Below are 22,206 nucleotides of genomic sequence, written 5' to 3' on the forward strand. Positions count from 1 at the left end.
AACCCAACCAAGGGGTGGCTGCCCTCCATTTCAACCCTATGAGTGGATATAAAGTGGGGTCTTAGCCCAGTACATCTGGAAAGTAGTGCCCTGTCTAGGGTTGCGGGAGCAAAGCCTCTGATGCCAAATGTGTCCACGGGAGTTGGCGAGACAGGTGCAAGGCCACTGGTGGCTACAACTCTGTCATATAAAAGACACTGAGAGAGGGGGAGGGTCAGCTTTACCAGGAAACCTTGAATCTGGTAAGTAGGACTGGACAGGAATTGTATAGATGCTTTAAAACAGTGGGAGTCTTAATGGGACAGACCTTGTGTTCGCCGAGATGAGTCTTCTGTCTGTACAGTGGACATCATTGACCAGTATTATTGATTTCCAATTTCTCTGAGTGGTTTTGTGTGTGTCATTTTCAAGCACGGTAGTTTTGTTTTTTCCAGATTGTGTAAAGCAAGTGCTAATGGGAGTATGCATTACTGTATCCAGAGCACATGGTCTTTGAAATTGTAGACTGACAGCAGAATAATTTTCTTTGATCTTCGAATTCATATATCTTACCCAGGCCTTAGACAGAAAAAAGATATGTGCATTTTCATCTTGATTTAAAAAGAAAAACTACTTGAATTGCAAATTATACTGAGTGGTCCAGGGCTGGAAGAGAGTGATGAAAGTGATGAAATCAACAGAAATACAGTGCTTAAATTTCATATCTTCAGTGGTTGTTGTCATTCTACCATCTAAGCTATGCCTACTCTGTGATCAGAGTGGAAGCCACTTTAAAAAAACTCACCCAAGCTCACAACGTGTCGTGAGCTTGTAGATCTGCTATTTTCGGTGTGCGACACCGGAGCGCAACTAAGCACTATAAACTAGGCATGTCTTATGCAAAAATGCTATAATTTCTCCCACTCTTACACAAACATGCTTGTATGCGTAGCAGAGTGGTAGTGCTGCCTGATGCCCAGAAGCCTAATGGACAAGAGGGGATTCCCCTTTGGATGAGCGATACATGTTTGGTTTCCCACACAGGCTCAAGTTTTCAGGGAGATACATTGAGTGCTTGTTGAGATCGTTTTCTCTCAGTGGGAGAGCCAAAGTATTTACGTATTTATGAATGTAGCAGAGAAGCCCTGTGTAGCCCTTTGCCAATTCACCCTTGGATGAGTGGTAGATGTTTGGTTTCCCACACGGAAGACCTCAGTTAAAATCTAATATGTACACACGTACCACACACACACAATGTGGAGAATTCTGAAATGAGGTGTCCTGTGAGATCACTGTTCACTGAGAGCATCATGATGAAAGATCTTATTACGAGGAGGACCTAATATATCTATGAGCTACCCCACCATGAGTAACCCAGCTATCAATTATCTAGCAGTGACTAAAGCGCTATGGATTTGGAAGCAAGGACGACTAGACTGCTTTGTCAAATTGCTAACAGACTGATGCAAAAGAGAAACAGTATACTATACTGTATTGCACATTTCAAAATATAGGATATGGGACGCTCGGATGGTGCAGGGATAAAGTTTGTGCCCACCACCTGGGAGACCATAGGGATTTAAATCCTCTGAGGTGGATCCGGTCATAAAAAGGACACAGACAAACAGACAGACGGACGGACGGACGGACGGACGGACGGACGGACGGACGGACGTGTACAACGGGTATTGCTTAACTGGATGGGGCATGCATTCCCAACTTGCATCGGTCCCGACTTGCATCGTTGCTGAGTAGGCCGGCACCAGTCCAGTATATATACAAAACAAGCCAATAATATACTTAGATTTTGGGGACTCCTATGGCCAAAATATATCTCAAATATAATATTTGTGAAAATATGTTTCCAATAACCAAATAAAAATCGACACAAAACATCTCTCTCTCATCTAATATAACGGTATATGAACTATGAAGACACAGAGGCAGATTCAGCTAAAGAAGTAGGTACCGGTAAACTCATAACTGCACCACACTGAACGAAGGATTAACTTTCTGCTTATGTCGTTTCTGCTCCTCAGCCCATCCCACCTACAAACTGCAGAGCAGATGACTTGTATCTCTACCCAGGACATCACTCACTCACTGAGCAGGACGCTGACCACATGCCACGGGATCTGAGAATGCAGGGTGACACACTGTGTGTGTGTGTGTGTGTGTGTGTGTGTGTGTGTGTGTGTGTGTGTGTGTGTGTGTGTGTGTGTGTGTGTGTGTGTGTGTGTGTGTGTGTGTGTGTGTGTGTGTGTGTGTGTGTGGCCAATTTTCTTTTTAGCAAAATGGCTTTATTTATTTTTTACATATTGCGTTTGTTTTGTCCATATTCAATAGATTTTATAATAAAAATAAATTGTGAATGTTAGCTAAAACTCACTGTACTCGCTGTAAAAAGCAGCACAAACAATTCTTTTCCAGGCATATTAAAACTTGATTTCCAAAAGTGTAAATTACATATACCTAGCAACTTTAAAGTCTCATAGAGTGTTTTCCCACACTGTTTAATCACGAATGGCAGTGATAGATGTTTAAAAATTGTTGTTTTTTTAAGACGGTCGGGGCAAACTCTGCTAATGGAATTAGACTGGTATATGGTCTTATGTTCCCTTGTTTCAGGTGATGCCCTCTAGGAATAGTGGGCGGTATAGATCCCTGCCCGCCAAAACATCTCATTTTAAAAACAGATTTCTCCCAACTACAACAATTCACCCTTAGATGAGTGGTAGATGTTTGGTTTCCCACACGGAAGACCTCAAATAATATGCACACATGTACCACAAACATAATGTGGACAATTCTAAAATAAGGTGTCCTGTGAGATCACTGTTGCATAAAGGGCACGGTCACACATACGCGTCTGAAGTAGTTGCCGAGGCATCAAACGCATCGATGACTCATGTTGTCTTGCGGTTGGTAGCTTGTTGGCAGTGCCAATTTGGTGGTGTGACTGTGTAGTTAGACTTAAGTTGGAGTGATAAGCTCACTTAAAGAAAACTATGAGCAAAAAGCTCGCAAAGTGGGGTCAACCACGTGCTTCTTTCCTTTTGGTTGACGCACGGTCAAAGTTCACCAATGTTGAACTTCACGCATTAAACGCGACCCATCAACGTGCCACAACAGGAAGCTCCACCCCTTCGCTCCCATAGACTAGATGCGAATGTGACACTTCCGTTTCTGATGCGTATGTGTGACTGTGATGCTGATATCTGCCTTATGTTTAATGTTACTGACACTGTTGAATTGAGCTTACCCACCATGCTGGTCGGTCATTAAAGATCATTGATCGACGATCCTTTAATGTCATCTTGTGGCACCGCAGGTGGAAGCTCCAACTTCAACACATTTCTGGAGTACATGAGGCAGTTCAAGACATCGCAGCAGCAGCAGGAGGAGGCGATCAAGAAGGTCTTCCTAATGCTGGACAAAGACAGCAGCGGCTACATTGAGTTGAATGAAATCAAGTAGGGGCTCTATGCAAACATATGCCTAATTAGGCGTCACACCAACAATAGCAGATCTGGATCTGCTATTTCTGGCACGGGACACTGTCATACAACCGAGTACAAATCCAGCTTTATCTGCTGACTCACATGGACATATTTGAGCTCAATGACCAAATCTCCACACCATAATGCTCCAGTTAAATAAGTGTATTCCATTAGAGTCACTTCTGCTCAAGTTCAAAGCCATTTTCTATTCCTTGCAATAGGTATATTGTATCCATTGTGCCATCTTCGACCCCTGTAGTGCCCCTCTCTGACGAGGAGGCCGAGGCCATAATCCAGGCAGCAGACAAAGATGGAGACGGGCGCCTGGACTTCAGAGGTGAGGTTCTCCTCTTTTGTGTACCACTTATGCTGTTAAGCTATGGAAAGTGTACCGCATATTAAAGGGCAAAAATGTTCAAAGCAATATTGACATGGAATAACAGGGTAAGTTCTGGTCCATTCAGGTCAAACAGAGTCAGGGTGTTGGCTCACTGGAAAAGGCTCTGCTACACTAAAATGAAACAAAATTACCTTAATTAGTAACACCTGTCTCTACCTGCTAGCTATTTAATGTTAATATGGCTACCGTGAAAAAGGTCTTTGCAAAACAATGGAAAAATAGAGTGGCGACAGCGATAGTCACAAAATTCATGCAGACTTCAGATAGTTTCAGATACATGCGTAAATTAATTCAGATGTGATGTGTTTTTGAGACACACATATCAGGGGCCATCTCCATGCTGGCTTGTGGTAGCCCTGAAGGACCATTACAGGTCTGTAACTCTCAAGAGTTATGGTGGGCCTTGAAAATGAAAACGTTTGAGAAACCACTGTACTAGTGGACTACTAATGTCTAGTGTCTATATTAAATCATACTCAGTAAATCAATCAGTCATATATATTCGGAAGAAAACCTTTGGAGACTGACATTCAGTAATGGGGTCTTGTGATCAAAATAAGAACATTATAATATTATGTAAAAACTAAATCTAGAATTTGCCACGGACAAGGACAAGTCTTGCCACGGACACATTTGTCCGTTTGATTTTTGGAAATTGTGAATCGATTTTGAATCGTTGATAATAAGGATCACGATTTTTACTTTTTTTCCAACACCCCTACCTTCTACTCCTTGACAAATTCATATGCCCATGAGGCATATAGCAGGTCCACAGTGGCCTTACTGCCCCTGCACTGCCCCACAGCTGATTGTTTTTTAAAACAGTTTTTAAACACTAGTGTCTATTGTTGACACAATCTGCATTCTTCAAATGAATCCAGTGACTCTGATTAGTCCAGACTCCAGTGCAGTTAACTTTTGACTATGAATATTGGACATTTATAAATACCTATACATTATTTTATTAAATAAACAGCTTATTTATTTATTTCACTTGTACTTATATTATTATTATTATTTATATATTTAATGTATTATTTTCCATGGACTTTTGGATTTTTTTAATTTGATGTCCTTCCTGCCCTGGCATTTGGCCTTTGTGCCCTCAAAGAATTGACAAAATAAGGCTCAAGTGGCCCTTGCCCCTAAAATACACAGGTCTGGAGTCTCTGGACACACACAAATATTAATTTGTCAAGCTCGGCAGACCACAATAAAGAGACAAATACACGCAGGAACACATTCACATGATGATGTTGATTCCCTTTCCCTCCATAATGAATACCAAAACGCTCGCCCCAAAAGCCAAAACACAGTCGCCCCGGGGCAAATCACCTGGTACTAAACATTAACCTCAGTAAACAATGCCTAAAACGAACCTAACCTCATTCCTAAACGTAACCTCAGTAAAACGGAGCCAAACCCTAATCTTATACCTAAACTTACACTCAGTAAAACTATGCCTAAGCCTAAACTAATTTCTAACCTTATATTATCCCCTCAGTAAAACAAATACAAGAACCGCTGGTCCGTGTGTTTTGGGGCAAGTTTTACGGTTACCATATTAGGGACTGACGTCACTGTAGCTAAAAGAACAGTGTCATTCTTTGAACGTCTTACCTTTTAAAAGTGCATCACAAACGGTCTGTTTGTACTGTGCTGCTAGTGTTTGCTGACAACTTCCGGGAACTATTGAGAGCAGTGGTGGAAAACGTATTCACATGTTACTGAAGTAAAAGTATCAATACGGCAATGTAGAAATACTCTGTTACAAGTACAAGTCCGGTATTCAAATTTACATGAGTAAAAGTAAAAGAAAATGGTCCATTGAGTGTCCATCTAGTTGAATGACCTGAGATTTTAGATGCACTGACCTAGTGTCACCTCTAGGGGTCAGAAGTTGGTAACGTTACAAGGCTCAGGGAATAGCGGCATTAACATTAAGGTTTAGCTGTATCATCATGTGGAGAGGTCCACAAATGTTAAACTTATGTTATGTTTAATCACTGACTGTGTACCCTACTGTCCATGCTGATGAAAATGGGTGTTTTTTTTATGATCAACACTTAATTTGAGTTTTACCTTTAGCACAACAAATAATAAAACAAATATACAAATAAACATGTAATTAAATTAATATTCAAAGAAAATCAAAGTAAGACAAAGGGTGTTTAACTGCAAGAATAACAGTAAAGAAACTAAACATAGTGTAAGTGAAATGTCTATAAAAAGAACACGGTAAACATAGCTTTGGTTATCAATGCATGGTGTTTATGGTCCAGGCTGTACTTTGGGACTTTTACCTGGAGCCCAAAAATGATTATGTTGAGACGAAGCTTACATAGATGTTGTAAATTAAGGATAGGCCTACTACTTCTCTGTGTTGTTGTCCTATGAGTTTTCCTCTAGCAGTGAGCTATAATTCAGTAGAATTACTTTAATGTAGGCACTCAGCGAGCTCAGAGAACAAGATGACACCAGGCAAACAACACATGACAAGTTCTGAAGTTTATGAAGCACTACATAGAGGTGGCTGGAAGATATGAGTAATAAACTGACAGGAACGACCATAGTGTGTTGATATTATGGCATGCAAAGATACATATTTTAGGCTATGTGATGTTCTTATTAGATGAGTTGAAATGAAATATGTTTGGGCCTCAGGGGTGCAGGTTAAACCTCCCATATTACAGTAATAGGCTAGCTATCCCCATAGATGAAAAAGTTAACAAAGCAAGCACAAGAACAATACAATCCCAGGTGCTGAACAGAAGAACAAGCCAAAATAAAAGAACAACAAAGTCCACAAACTGGATCTGGATCATAGTGAATTTCTATCTGAAGACTCAAACAAAGTCTCAGACAAACTCTGGGGAAGAGCTAAGATGAAAAGTGTCGCTTTGTGAGCTTGTAGATCTGCTATTTTCAAATAGCCAAAGTTTAAATAGGGCTGAAGTGGTTAATGTATGTTTTTTAATAAGAATTGAAATCTACAAAGTCACTAGTAACTAAAGTTTTCAAATAATTGTAGTGTAGTAAAAAGTACAATATTTGCCTCGGAGATGTAGTGGACTAGAAGTAAAAGTAATGAAAATGGGAAATACTCCAGTAAAGTAAAAAAATACCTCCAAATTGTAAAAGTACAGTACTTGAGTACATGTACTTAGTTACTTTACACCACTGGTAATTTATAAAAAATCACTATGGGACCATAATCCAGTGTGCAGACTCTGTTATTGTAATTATAAATCTGTCAGGCAGTTAATGTGACAGTTTTATCTGATAATGAGGTTTTATATGGCTGCGTTTAACTGGACACACAAAATACGATCCATAGGCCTATGAGTGGTAATATAGTGTGTGTGTGTTTGTTTGTGTGTGTGTGTGTGTGTGTGTGTGTGTGTGTGTGTGTGTGTGTGTGTGTGTGTGTGTGTGTGTGTGTGTGTGTGTGTGTGTGTGTGTGTGTGTGTGTGTGTGTGTGTGTCTCTCTCTCTCTCTGTCTGTCTGTCTCTCTCTCTCTCTCTCTCTCTCACACGCGCGCGTACACGTACGTGTGTGTGTGTGTGTGTGTGTGTATATATATATACATACATATAGAGAGACACACACACACACACACACACACACACACACACACACACACACACACACACACACACACACACACACACACACACACACACACACACACACACACACACACACACACACACACACACACACACACACACACACACACACACACACACACACACACACACACACACACACACACACACACACACACTTACTTACTTACTTACAAGGGAATTATATTAGGAGCGCCTGGCTAGGCTGGCTTGCTGACTGTGTAGACTGGTGTATGTTAATGTCCAGCTGCCAGACATGTTGCTGTCCAGCAACGCAATGCATGACTCATGACCATGACAACTCCCATCCGCAGGCAGCTCCCACCCTTCTCTACCACTCACGCTCACACATCTGGCTTTCACCCTGTCCCCTCCCTGCCTTGCAGAATTCTCAGACATGGTGAAGTTAGAGAAGAAGCCCAGAAAGTGGGGGTCATACGGTTCATCTGTACTCCAGTGAGAGTGACTGAGAGAGAGAGGGAGAGGGAGGAAAGAGGCCCTTTATTCCCCTCCCTAAAGATTACGTACGTTATCCTAAGGATTGAACGGCATCCAGGCAGAGTTGGAATGATGACCGTTGCTGATACCAGTAGATCTGGTTGTAGCTCACAAACACATTACACTGACAAAGAATTGTGTATACGGATTGCAAAAGTGAACATCTCTACATTATATAGCTACACAGTTTACTATGAATGGTGATGATAATCGGATGTTAATACTTCAGTAGCTGAATGACAAGCATGCAAAATAAGTCAATGATTAGCTTGAAAATACACAGTAGTAGGCTTTTCTGTTTTGAATTTGTGGTTTTGTAGAAAGCGTCTGTGTTGTGTTACTTGAATATGTTGCGACACTTTTTTTGTCATCTGACTGTAAATTCTCACCATGTGCTCTGAAAATCTACTGCAGTCATACAATAATGTACACCAATAAACTAAACACATGCAGACAGCAATTGTTCACATGATGCTCTTAAACCTTGTCACAGCCAATGTTCTTGTTCATCCATTCAAATGTGACCAAGGGGAATAAGACAGTGGGGGGAAAAAATCACAAAAGAATTACAATATCACAGCCTTCTTTTATACACTTTTAACATATAAAAGTCACAGTCAAAAATTGCACAATTAGATGTCCCTCCCATCCACAATCTCAACAATACAATGTTTCATTGGCCAGACCTTTCCATTTGAACAATGGAAAATGTTCCACTCTGAAAAGTCTACCGTTTTAAATAAACACAAAGTTCCCTGAACTGAATAGTCTCTTTGGTTACTTTTGCCTGCAACTCCTTCACAGACCTACATTGTCACACTAATCTGTCAAGAGAGATTAGGTCATTGATAACTTCTTGTCTCCATGGCCTCATAAGTGGACTTCATTTCAGCATCCAGTATGGGTGACCTCATCAGCAATCACCAAAAGTGTGAATGATGGATGTCTTTGAATATTGTCCTTTTGTTGTAGCAGCACAAAGATGAGCCCAGGTGCTCTGGCCAATGGCCACTCACACAGATTGTAGCTTACACCGGAGTCCTTGGGAACCATCGCTGCTTGGCACAGAGAGAAAAGGCCACGACAACTTGTCCACTTTGTGTTGCTGTGGAAACATCCTACATCGTTTCAAATATCCCCTCCCATTACCTCAGCCATGGCATGCTAAGGGCTAATTTGTACTTGGTCGTAAGTCTGTGTTGCTCGCCAAAAATAGCTGAAAACATGAACGTATAAATTAGGCTTAACCAGACTAATGATTCACATTAAAGGCACTGAGAGCCATAAGGATTCCATACAGTATGCTTGTTAGCCTTATTATGTTTTCTTTGAAAAAAGCTGTAATGTATAAAATAATTATAACAATAAGTTACAAGTTACTAAAAACTAAATTCCCTTTAGTTTTCAAATACTGTTCCCCTTCAGTATTGGTCAGTCTCTCACAGTTGTTGTTAGCCAAACACATGTCACACACAACACAGAAACACAGAAAAGACTGAACATAATCTGGGTAAATATCAGAATAGAACATGACAACTGCCCGCAGTGCTCTGAACATCTATTTAGGGCGAGGAGACAGGGTATTTTAAGTAAGTGGCCAACTCAATTGCAGTCTTCTCCCTTGTGTACAGTAGTACAACACAGTGGGAACTCTGTTATTCACAGGTCTAAAGCCTAATCAGGTGTTTGGCTAGCCTGTAAAACGTCATTAAATGTTTAAAATAACAATGATAATAATAATAATAATAATTTGGTAAAAGCACTAAGTCTGTTTACTAAGAGATCATAGCAGCTATGAGGAGACTCATTAAGAAAATGATCTGCCGCTCTCTTTTCAGCCCCAGGAAGTGAAGAGTGTTAAGAAAAGGACAGTGCTAGAAAAGGGAAGTGGGTGTCAGTTTGGGGACTTCCTGTCATGTGTTTCCACTTCCTGTGGCACCAGTGTTTGGTCTCCCTCGGGTTTGGGCTGGAGGCAGCAGCAGCAGCCTGTCTTTGTATGGCTGGTATCTGTGTGGTTTCCGGGGACGACTTTGGCTCTGGTTGACTGTAGTTCACTGGCGCATGTAGAGTCGAATGAGGCGTGCTTGGTGGAGCTGTTGCCACAGGCTCATCTCCATTCGCAGGTCATGATTGATGAAGAAGCCCACAGCATGGTAGCTGCTGTCGTAGTAGTGGTCAGAGTAGTTCCTGAAGTCTGGGGTCATGAAGCCGTACGCGCTGACCTTCATCAACACAACACACAAAGAAAGACCCAAGGTTAGGGGCCAGTGACGGTTCTCACTGCCTATGTATAGCACCCGTGAAGCCTAACTCTGTCGAGTTTTTCACATGAAAATCATTTTTTTTGCTGTGAGCGACAGGTGAAAATAGACAAATAAAATGCAAAAAGTAGCCTAAATAATATTTGGCAAAAATAGGGAAACATTCTGAGAAATTAGCCAATCTGCAAGCGTGTCACCTTGCAACACATAGTGAGCTAGTACATCTGCTATATTTACTATTTGCAGTACAAGGAAGTATATACTGTAGAGTTTCATTCACACCAAGTACAATAACTCTAACTCCAACCATAAATATAAGAGCATCTACAATGATGTTGTTAGAGTTGTGGTGTGGACTCCATCCAGAGTTATAACAATGTTTAAAACAATATATTTATAGTTATTGTGCTTGGTGTGAACTTCCCATTAGGCTTTAGCTTGCCATTTTTGCTCTAAACTTGATCTGCCAGGCGTGTAGTGTTTGCACACCTGCTGTTCTGAGTACAACACCTAATTACCCCTCATGCAATAATGGTTGCACACATGCTAATTTGAATCCACTACAATTATTATATTTCACAGCTGGCTATTAGGCTAAGCATTTCCACTGGAACAAATGGTCTGCTCCAAACCAATTCTGTTATAATTGTTAGGGGAGCTTTGTTCATTTACTTCCCAAATACTAATTGGTTCAGGCCTCACACAAATCAAATGCTTTGGACTCACAAAAGGTGAGTAGATAATTAAATATCATGGGGAGAGAAGGAAGACAGGAACACAAGACATGAACTGTTGACTGCTTCTTCGGTTAATCTTTGGACGGCTGTGGTGGGAGTGCCTCATCTCAGCTATCAGTAATCAATCAATCAAATATACATACTGATAGGAAGTATGTGTCAGATATGACAGGATAAATATTTACTGAAACTGCTGATCAGACAAGTGCAGTCATGTTCATACTGCTGTTGCTAACTCGTTTGTGTGTGTATATTTATACAGTAAGATGTGTCTGTTAGTTTACAATACCTGGTCACAGGTGTGGATAGCAGCCAATAGCATCACAGCTCCAGTGGATGGACGATATATGTCCTTATATTTGGTCTTCAGAGTGTGGGATCGGAGGAATCTGATGACATAATTACATACAAAGACATTAAAGTTGGAATCCATGTTACTATTTTTGGCAGTGTCAAGCAATTCTTGATCAATCAGGAGGGTGGGGCAACTGGAGTCGGAGACACTGTTTATTTCTAAGATAGTTGTTTTATTACTCATGGAAGAAGTGAATTAAACACACAGGGCGGTGGTCAAGTAGTTCTCTGGAGAAAGCAGGGATCAGACCACAGCTAAACTAGTCTGGGAGGGTTAGCGTCGGAGCTTGGACAGCAGGGGCGCGGCCACTGCGTTGTGATTCAAATCAACAGCCAATGAAGAAAAGGGGGCGGGATCCACATGCAGTGGGTGTTGCATCTAAATAGGATCGACGGGAAACAATTTCCCCTTGAGAAATTTCAGCCGCCATTGTTGTGTACTGCTGTTTGCCTCTCGTCGGACTTTTTAGACGAGTTGCACAGCTCTCAGACCGGTAAGAGGCGTGTCCGCTCAGATTCAGAGCGTAAGGTACATCCTGCCCACAAATACCAGGGCTCTGGCCCAGAAGTTCCTCGCCAGAGCTGGCGAAAACTTCTGGGAACTCAGATTACAGCTAAACATACAGGGAGCTTTTGTGTCATAGGACCTAGCTGCACTCAAAACAATGTAATACTAGGCCTGTGCCATGGAGTTTTGATTCTATAATATTCAGATTGTAAGAACATAATCATAAAGCCAAGGATGAACAACATAATAACAAGACAGTAGGGTTATAACTAAAACTGAATATAAGATATTATATTCCACAGTAGGTATAAGAATCGAGAGGTTAGCAGGACATTACACAGCTTGTATTGTGTGACGAGTGGAGCTTAATGAAACGCAATCCATACCTTAAACTTAACTACAATGCAACCACGCCTAAACTTAATTATAATAACAGTGCCTAACCTTAACTAAAAATGCAAACTACGGTAATCCCAAAACTGTTGTTCAATCCAATGTCCAAACCAAGCAAGTGCTACCTACAGTATAGTAATGCTATTTATAAATGTGAATGTCAGAAAAGAGCCCAATGTAGCTTGCATGTTGTTATAAGGCATAAAGAAATCAGTTTCATGCGAAACTAAAACGTGATTGCTCTGTTTATGTATGTCCTAGTGATCCTGTTGTTGTCAATACCACTTTCAAAGATAAATATGAATGCTCTATCACAGTGGTTCCCAAACTTTTAAAGCCTGTGACCCAAAAGACTCTCCCTGGGACCCAAACAAGTGAAAATAGCCGATCTACAAGCGTTGTGAGCTTGTAGATCGGCTATTTTCACTTCCTCTTAAAAGTTACATTTGTGGAACTTATGTAATTTATTTTAATTGTTTTAATTTTATTCGTGAAATTCTTTTGAAAATGTTGTTGAATTTCTTTTTAATGTATGAAAAACACTCGCGACCGACAAAACATTTTCTTTACACCTCAAGTACCTTTTAATGACTCACAGTCAATACATATACAGTATACAGTGTTTGGGAAACGGTGCTCTATTAACTTCTGTTTTCAATGGTATGACACTTGAGCACCATTGTCACACTGAGCCACTCACCTGTTTCTGAGGTAACGGATGAAATCAGGGTGGTACATCTTAAACTTGCTTGCTGACACATTTTCCCCGAAGTAGTTAGGTGGCCTAGAAAAGGTAAGACGGGAACGCACCCAAATCAGATACAGCCCCACAGGCCAGATACGCACTAACAATAAACACGCACACATAGCAAGATAGAATTACCATCTTGGTAGTTCCTATGAAATCCATGTCTATAATGCATCATAAACATACTTATGTAATATAATCTGCTTATGACTCGAGTAATGACATTGTTTAATTATTATTATAAGAACTCTCATAATAGAACCAATGACGGGTGTTTTTATTTATAAAATTAATACCAAATATCTAAATACTGAATCAAGCAACTTAAAAACTGTCTGGGGTGAAATGATGTTTGAAAGTGAAATATCCCTTTCATAATTGCTGGTCATTTGTTTGGCCAGGATCATAGTGTATTATAATTCTATGAAAATTGACAATATAAATAATTATTAAATGCTTTAGAATGTGTTATGATCGCATTATGACTACTTACCAGTGTTTATAACTGTAATTACACAGTGTTGTGAGCACATTTATTTACATAGTATTTATACATGACCTTATACAAGTCATTATAACATGCTTTATAAAGTGCTAAGATTATTGTTATAAAGAAATATAACTGTAATTATACAGTGTTATAAGCAGATTAGTGCATTATAGGCATGGACTTCATAGGTCAGTCTTTCATCAGAACATCGCCAAGAGTTGATGATTCACTCAAATGAACAGAAGCCACACTAACGAGTCACTGTGCTCTGGTCCTCTCTCCACTGGGGTGTGTGTCGCAGCTGCCTTCATCAGCAGATAATCACGGTCGTGGTCTGGCAAGAAGACATAGCGTGTCTCCTACAGAACACAGTGAAGAGGGAAGGAAGGCTGGTGATGAGTATATGACGTGTATGGGACACTTTTACCCTCTTTCAACCTGTTTTTTCTATTTTCACTATTCGGTGTACAGCAAAGTATATAGGGGCTTAAGTGTTTACAAACAAAAATACAGTTGAAAATCTCATCACATGTACAGCTTGAGTTTCATACTTTTAGTTAAATTCTAATAAAAAAGGTACTGCGTTGTTATCATTCCGCTTAGTGAATTTATCTTGCTGGGGTGATGTCTGACCTCAGACAGAGGGGGTCCTCTGTAGCCTTGGCCAGCGTAGCTCCTCATGGAGTTCCTCAGTGTGTTGGTAGAGAATGTGTAGTGGGTGGTCCGCGACCCCACATCCTGCTCAAAACCTTTAATGACAGCCCCATTGGTCCTGAAAATCAATTATGTACACACACACACACACACACACACACACACACACACACACACACACACACACACACACACACACACACACACACACACACACACACACACACACACAGCACGTTAATTGCCACTTAGACCATCAGTCACTGTGGAAACCACATGCAGAGCACCAGTTGCTGTGCTCTGGAGGAGCACTCTGATGACACATCCTCAGTGACACACAAGCACAACATGCCTCTGATGATATCCTGCTATTCATCATAGACCACAAAGGCTACAACAACTACACCTATGTTCATCTGAGAGCGAATTAAGGAAGGGGTGTAAAAGGAAGTGCATCGTTGTTAGTACATTGTGTTGTACATCTTATGTTATTCATCTTTGTGCCCTATGATACATTATATTTGATGTGACGTAGAGCCAAGATGTCTCTCCTAGGCCTGATAGCTATTGTTTATGGTACAGCTTGTCCTTGTCTAATACATGTATCAAAGCACCACCCCACCACCTTCTAAGTACTGACTCTGACGCCTTTATTTCCTAGTACCATTTGACCATTGAATTCCACAACACTATCTTTGGCTAGCAACGCCGTCGTACAATGACGTATGAATTAAAGCTTCGACCAGGCCAAAGATGCCATCTACCTGAAGACGTAATCATGGTGGTCGATCTCCCTCCCTTGCTTGGAGTCTTTCAGTATCCCACCGTTCCCCACCACGGCACAGCGGACACACTGGGATCTGTTGCTTCGTTGATTCCAGTCGTCAAACATTTGCCAGTTAGCGGATGAGTTGAGCACAGAGAGAGTTGCCACCAGCGCTGTTGGCACAGAAATAGAAACAATTAACGTTTGCTTCAGGCTTGACCTGGAGCATTATATGGTGAAGCTCCAGTTTTGGAAGGTAAGTGTATTTAATATGTAGGCCATAAATGAAAATGTCTTCCCTTCCCAGACTTCCTAAAAACAGCAGATGATGACCTGTATTTTAATTTAATTCAAAGATTAAATCTTCTTGCTTAATGTGACCAAAAATTGCTAGAGCAGTTTGTTTGTTTTTTCTTTCTCATGCAACTGCATACTCTGAGAGACAGACTTGTATGTGATTGGTTGAGAAGAGAATGAGAGTATGTGTAAGGGTAAACAGACACATATCTATTTCTCACTGAACACAATAAACATCATAACCGATAAGAACTAGTGTAAGGAAGTGTGCTTGATGAATTGCTTAAATTGTCATCCTATCCTCTCTTAGAAATAAACTTGAGACGGCCTACTTGAGAGGTATAGCGCCTACTCGCGAGCACATATTTAGGGTACATAACTCAAGATGCAGCAACACATGCTGACAGCTGTGAAGTCCAGTTCTACTGATTGTGATGACGCCCATTTCCGAAGCAAAAAGAACACTTCAGGTTTTCTTGATATCAATAAAGTGCATTTTAAGTTATAATAAAAGCAATTGAAGACTTACTCTTATAGTCAACCACTCCCCAACCATGTGCTCCTGGGTACTGGCTTAGTCGCTCATACTGATCAGGAGTGGCGCACTTGGCCCACTGAAGGACTGGAACATGCTTCAGAAAACGGTCGGCGAGGTCAGTTGACGCGACCCTTCTTGTTACACTGTCGGGGCAGTCCTGGTGGGAGGAAATACCACGGCAGTGTCATAATTGTATACACATAGGCAGACACGACCATGGACACACACAAACACATGGTGCAAACGCTAAAACTTTCCCACGCACATAACAACTCTTCACCTGGAAAAAATGTGACACACGCGTGACAGAGTATAATTTAGGTTTTAATACCAACATACATACAACACAATTTCTGCAAGATCATTACGAAGCCCACACTACCAAACCATCAGCATTAGTTCTACCTGATAGGTTTCTTAACCTAACCCACAAACTCTCATTGGAGGACATGATATAGCAATTATACAGTGCTGCTAGACAAGAGCAACTCGAACGATACGTGGGAAGCTGTGGGTTTGACCTAAGAGAGCTGTGCTCATTATGAAAAGTACATGTAAGAGTAAAGTATCTGCCTGACACATCAGCAGAAACAAACCTAATCTGATTGGACTGATTGGCTGAGCTGTAGTTAAAAGAGCATGTCAGTCTTTACCATAATAGCCTTCTGGGCGTTGGGCAGCGCTACTCAGTGGGAAACCCACTATACTGCATCAAAACTTAGTGATTGCTCACATGAGAGACACAAAACCCTGAGGTATACTTCAAAGAATGTCTTCATTTTATGTTGTGTGTGAATGTGTGTGTGTGTGTGTGTGTGTGTGTGTGTGTGTGTGTGTGTGTGTGTGTGTGTGTGTGTGTGTGTGTGTGTGTGTGTGTGTGTGTGTGTGTGTGTGTGTGTGTGTGTGCTTTCCACACCTTTCTGACTGCCTCTTGGTGAACTTCCAAGAAACATTACAGAGTGTGTTTTGTGCTTATGACACCGGGGGCAGAGGGGAGACCGAGGAATTGAGCCCTGTGCCTGGGATACTTGACTTGATTCACTTGGGAAGACAAGCACAGGCATTTACCCTGTGGCATCCACTTTATGTCAGCCTGAGCTCGCTCAACTGATCATCACCTTGTCCAGCCTGCTGAATAGGTGCGTCAGACATGTGTGAGGCTCTGCCACAGGGACAGAGGAGTCCGCCCTGGATGTTCTCCAGGCAATCTAATACATTGGGTGAACTAGAGCACAACACTATATGAGCCTTCTCGTCTTTGGACAGCACTACTCAGTTAATGAACATACTATAGTGCTGACATGTGCCGACAAGCGCTGATAACCTACAGGCTTCTGTAATGTATTTTAACTGCAGAATCTGTATGACGTTACAACATTTACATTTAATTGCACAACATTTCTTTGACTGAGAACGGCAACACCCTTCTCAGCATCAGAGGTTTGCATGGACGGTTGCAGTCATAACATGCAAATTTCATAACGACACTGACATGTGGACTCACTGTTTGCAGTGGGATATCTTCAGTGGCGTAAATATCTCCGAGGTAGGGTGGCTCTGTTGACTTGGCAGCGTGGGTGGGCAGCTGCGGCTGCAGATTAGATGCTTTGGTAGTAGGCTTGGCATTATCTTTGGCATCAGACAAGGTTTTAGACTCAGAAAGATCTCCTGGTGGAGGCCGGTCGCTACTCTTGCCTGGTTTTGCTTCAGTGGTCGTGGGTACTCTGGGTTTTGTCGTGGTAACGTGTGCAGCACTTGTATGTTCATTAACGACTGTTCCAGATGACAGTGTGGGGTCCAAGGTCGAGGCAGGAGGCGAATGGATCCAGTGGTCCCTGTTGAGGCCAAGAGAGTCTTGTGAGCTGCCGAGAGACAAAAGGTTTGCAAATGAGAATGCAAGTCACTCCCTGCATGCCACATCTTTTTTTTCAACACATGATATTCACTCATTACTATGTTATGTTATGTTGTTAGACCCCAGTATGTTGACTGAAGTTACTCCCTTCAAAGATGTTCAGAAAACCTCAAATTTTCAATATTTATAAAGCTACAATGTTCATCCTTGGGGAGCCATTCACTTACTTCAATGCAGCACAATATTTGGCTTTTCGTTTTTAGTCATCATGACGTATTATTTAATATATTTTTACGTAAACACGTTTTCACAATAATGTGGAACTAAAACATAAAAACTGTATCCTTTAAAAAAAATGGGTTATCTCATCTTTGCTATGAAGGTCCTTTTACAGACACTTAAAATGTGTGAATAAGTTCTACAGAGTTGCGGTGGAAAGAGGTGATTATATCTCTGTTGCAGACTTTAACTTCCATGTGAAATATTCGACGGTAGGCCTATAGACTTTGTTTTCTCTGAGCTAATCATGGTTAGCGTGATTGATTGATTGATTGATTGATTGATTGATTTAATTGAGATCCGTTAGGAGACTTTGCCTGTGTCATGTGATATCAAATCACATGCAACACACAGTTGAGTTTCACCGGCAGCTATTTTACTTGACACAGCCTATTTGCTATCATGGCTATCCTTGTTTGTTGTTTACTGATAAGGGGAAGTACCGAGCCACATGCTAACTAAAAACAGACAATGTTTCCTCTGAACTAATCATGGATGAAGGTTTTTGTTGTCTGTCTACTAAAATGGAAACTTTGTTGTGCTTAGCTATTTCTTCCTTAGTTGACACTATGACTTACCATGGCAACTAAAGAAACTAGTTCAGTCAAATATTTAATCTTAGACGTTGTCAAAAATGCACACAAAATCCAGCAATGTCATAAATCATCCTGTTGAATTACTCGCCATGTTTTTCAGATTTTTGGGTTGCATTAGCAATAGCTCAGTACCTGATGGACCTTAATTTGTTTAAATTACAGCAAGACAGCTGCAGTTTCAGGTAACCATGGTGCTTGCTTTGATTGGTCACTTGCTAGAGTCTCCAACCATATGGTGCTGATGTCGCGCTCAGCAGGAAGTGAACCTGATAAAGCCCACTAATGAGGAACAAATGTAATAGAGCAGTCATATTAGTGTAACAGGAACTTGTTAATATCCAACGGAGATCAAAGGTACAAGGACAGCAACAGGAAGGCGAGGACAACCTAGCTGGTATGAATGTAGACTGTTTGTACTTCATGAATGCCATTGAAAGTGAAACAACCTTCTCCTTTTTTGTGTCTAATCATTTAGCATGGCATTTTTAAAAGGTGACACTGTTGAGATTCTAAAATGGCCAATTAAGTATGCTATCTATCTAAAGGAGCAAAATGAAAATGACCAGTTTCTCAATTTCATAGAACTGGCATGGTTCCTCAAATTGCTTTTCTAAATACAGAACATTTTACTATACATAAAAACCACGCAAAAACTCCTATACAAAATCAACTAGGATTTGGCTAGAGAGCGATAGCAAGGAAGAGAGAAGGATATGCACATGGTTATTTGAATATCCACACATTCAGATAAAAGCACAGCTCAAGAAGATCCAGCCTCTCTGGCAGCTCAAAATTAAAGACCTGCGGGTGCCGAATACTGAAACTTATCATTTAGTCCTAGTGTCTGAAATAGACCATTGAGAGACGGCCATCCCCCCACCTACACACATTTTCTCTCTTCTTAATGCATCTTATCTGGGTTTGCTGGCTTTTAAAGCTGGAGCTTTGCCCAGTGTAACACGGCTTACATTTCACATATGTAAGAGACCACCTCTAGTGAAATAACTCCAGGGACATTTTTTTTTCATCAGTCTAACAGGAGCACTGTGTGGCTCCTTTGTGAAAACCACAATGGTACAACGAGAAGGGGAATAAGTAGTGGTTACTGAAACCCTGGAACTTTTAATTCCCTCCATGAACTAAGGGTTTAACCCCGTCTCATTATACAACCGTTGGCCATTAACCACATGAACCCTCTTGTCTGAGCATGTCTTATTGGCAAACATTCTGCTAAAATAGGCAAACAATTGGCAAAAATAGCAGATATACACAACATCTCTCACGTTGTGAGCTTGTAGATTGGCTATTTTCTGAGATCCCTGGGAGACCTCAGTCAACAAACTATAGGGAATTATGTCATTTCCAGATGAGGTTGTGTATATCTCTGGGTAAAGTTATGCCATTATGCCATTAACCTTCAATGTAGAGGGCACTATGCGATTTCGTACTGGATTTATATGAAACGGATCTTGTCCATTGGCTGAAGAAAAGAATAGATGCATGTATAATGCATGCCAAGTGTAGGTTTCTTCTGCCCATCTCACCTGCTTGGTTCTGGAGAGTTGCCGGTGCCATGGATGCGCGCCAGGTACACCATGCGCCAGGGCACGTGGATCTCCAGGTTCACACATAGGATGTAGAAGCTCAGCAAGGACGCGACAGTCAGGACAAAAAGCACCAGTCTCCTCTTGCGTCCCATGCCTGTCATGGTGAGCCCGACCCTGGCCGGCAGGCTGCGTTTGTGGCCCCTGCCCTCAGCTCACCCGGAGGGAACATGAGGAGATGTGGGGGCTGGCGCCCGACGAGCAGAAAGCGAGGAGAAGGCGGGACGGCAGGGCTCGGTCCTTCTGGAGACAATGCTTTGGGTCATCCAGGAGAGGGACGGGGAGGGGGGCAGCGATGGTGGAGGTAGGGTGGGGTGTTAATTAGCCCACAATAGAATCTGGGCACCACACTGGAATTCTGTCAACACACACAGGGGAAGGAGGGAGAGAGAGGGAAACCTTATCTTGTGGTGTCAACAGAGCGCCAAATAATCCTTTTTTAATGAAACCTCTGCCCCGTGCGGGATCGCCACCTCCGTATCCCTTTACAGTACATCTCTCCCTCTCTTGGTTGGTGTCTTTCTTTGGAATATTTACTCTGTCAGTTACCCTGGTGGATAAAGTATGTTGAGAGCAGGTTGCAGAGGAGGACTAGCTGATTTGGATCACTCTCAGACACCAATCGCTACAAGGTCACACTCACACTCACCTTGCCTTGATTCTGGAACAAGCATTTACCCAAAGGCTAAACTGGCAGAATGAAATAGGGAAAGGATGGCTGCTACTGGTAAACTGGTAAACTAGAGCAGAAAAGTCCCTTCCAGGAAATGTCCCCCCCCCCCCCCCAACTTGTGGTTTAAATGAACATTCTGAGCCTCTACAAATCTCACCAGGATCTAAAGACATTAGCATACATATTGAAGACCTCCCTTCATGACACTTCACCACTTCTCACCCCTTTGTAACCACTGTGTAACAAACAGGTCCTGAGGCACTTCACTGTTGCTGAATTCACTTCAATGACTTCAGAATTTTAAGTCCGTTACAAAGAAGTAAAAGAAGGAACACATAACTGACAACAATGTCAACAAAGCACTTCATATGGTTTGAAGATAAATGGGGAATGGAAAGAATGTGTAGTGATGAAGAGCTGATAAGCCCAGCTCTCCACATCTCTGATAAGTGGCACACAGGAACACTGAGAAAGAATGTTTTCTTCCCCAACAAAAGGTTTTATACATAATAGGCATTTCATGTCCTTGGCAGGAATTTCCACTTTATAGAAATCAAAACATTTTGCCTCTAAAATAATTCTTCACAAAAACAAAGTGTGGGGGAAATGCCCATAGAAGTTATTAAAAAGTAATGCATTTACCAAGTTCAATAAACTAAACTGTTAGAAAAAATCTCCCCCTAGGCTGTAGTCACTGTTACTCTCTTGTCTGTCTCTCTCCCTCTGGTGTCCTCTTACACAAGTTTTAATATGAAAACCAAAACATTTTAAAAGTCCCCTCACCGATGAGCGGTCCTCAGTTCTCCTGTAGCGGCTGTGTCCTCTCTCTACAGTTACAATACCTCCAAGTCAGGAGCAGCTCTGTCTGTTTGTCTTGTCTTCTTGCTCGAAGAGAGAGGAGTGCTACTCTGTCTGAGTCCCGGCACAGTAGGGGCGGTACCATTGTGAAATGAGCAACAGCTGCTGGCAATTGGTCGACCCCCTCAAACCACAGTGCGAGGGGGGAGGGGGGAGGGTGACAGAGAGACAGAGAGACAGAGAGAGAGAGAGAGAGAGAGAGAGAGAAATCAGAGTCCCACTCACCAAGGTTGTAATAAAGTTAAGATGAGAAGGGAAGACGGCTCTAAAGGCAATCCTCGCTATGATAACAATGTGTAGAGATCATGAAACCTAATGACAGACCAACAGTGTGCCCCCCACATACAGACAGACAGACAGACAGACAGTCAGACACACACACACACACACACACACACACACACACACACACACACACACACACACACACACACACACACACACACACACACACACACACACACACACACACACACACACACACACACACACACACTCAGAAGTCATAAACAACACAAACACAAAAAGGAGCTGTCAGGCAGGCCAGGGGACAAGAAGGAACATGCAGGACGAACGTCCCCAGGTACAG

At 41.7% G+C, this 22,206-nt stretch overlaps 2 protein-coding genes across 2 annotated transcripts; one reads left to right on the forward strand and one right to left on the reverse strand.

The window, feature by feature from the left end:
* The first annotated feature begins 238 nt into the window (after window positions 1–238).
* Window positions 239–8,435, forward strand: LOC311060367 (parvalbumin-like EF-hand-containing protein). Its single transcript, XM_084078532.1, has 5 exons — window positions 239–242; window positions 2,019–2,127; window positions 3,311–3,452; window positions 3,701–3,816; window positions 7,895–8,435. Exons 2-5 carry the CDS (start codon window positions 2,103–2,105, stop codon window positions 7,966–7,968), a joined length of 357 nt encoding a protein of 118 aa, XP_083934658.1. The 5' UTR covers window positions 239–242; window positions 2,019–2,102; the 3' UTR covers window positions 7,969–8,435.
* A 137-nt stretch (window positions 8,436–8,572) lies between these two features.
* On the reverse strand, window positions 8,573–21,662 carry st6galnac (ST6 (alpha-N-acetyl-neuraminyl-2,3-beta-galactosyl-1,3)-N-acetylgalactosaminide alpha-2,6-sialyltransferase). The gene is made up of 10 exons (XM_084078531.1): window positions 21,543–21,662; window positions 20,027–20,444; window positions 17,257–17,614; window positions 15,744–15,909; window positions 14,916–15,090; window positions 14,131–14,269; window positions 13,753–13,856; window positions 12,960–13,043; window positions 11,294–11,393; window positions 8,573–10,228 (listed from the first exon to the last, which is right to left on the reverse strand). The coding sequence occupies exons 2-10, from the start codon at window positions 20,188–20,190 to the stop codon at window positions 10,058–10,060; spliced, it is 1,461 nt and encodes a 486-aa protein (XP_083934657.1). The 5' UTR covers window positions 20,191–20,444; window positions 21,543–21,662; the 3' UTR covers window positions 8,573–10,057.
* Window positions 21,663–22,206: the final 544 nt, after the last annotated feature.

Source organism: Gymnoscopelus microlampas (assembly GCF_963454915.1).
Source record: "Gymnoscopelus microlampas genome assembly, chromosome: 14".
Classification (NCBI taxonomy): domain Eukaryota; kingdom Metazoa; phylum Chordata; class Actinopteri; order Myctophiformes; family Myctophidae; genus Gymnoscopelus; species Gymnoscopelus microlampas.

What these genes read in the sequence shown, in the direction of transcription:
- st6galnac (XM_084078531.1), bottom strand. Translation starts at nt 20,190, where the DNA reads ATGACAGGCATGGGACGCAAGAGGAGACTGGTGCTTTTTGTCCTGACT. An exon ending in GGGAGTGGTTGACTATAAGA is followed by an intron (nt 15,091 to 15,743) that starts GTAAGTCTTCAA and finishes CTGTGCCAACAG; the next exon opens with CGCTGGTGGCAACTCTCTCT. An exon ending in GGACCAGAGCACAGTGACTC is followed by an intron (nt 13,044 to 13,752) that starts GTTAGTGTGGCT and finishes TACCTTTTCTAG; the next exon opens with GCCACCTAACTACTTCGGGG.
- LOC311060367 (XM_084078532.1), top strand. Translation starts at nt 2,103, where the DNA reads ATGCCACGGGATCTGAGAATGCAGG. An exon ending in ATTGAGTTGAATGAAATCAA is followed by an intron (nt 3,453 to 3,700) that starts GTAGGGGCTCTA and finishes TCCTTGCAATAG; the next exon opens with GTATATTGTATCCATTGTGC. An exon ending in CGGGCGCCTGGACTTCAGAG is followed by an intron (nt 3,817 to 7,894) that starts GTGAGGTTCTCC and finishes CCTGCCTTGCAG; the next exon opens with AATTCTCAGACATGGTGAAG.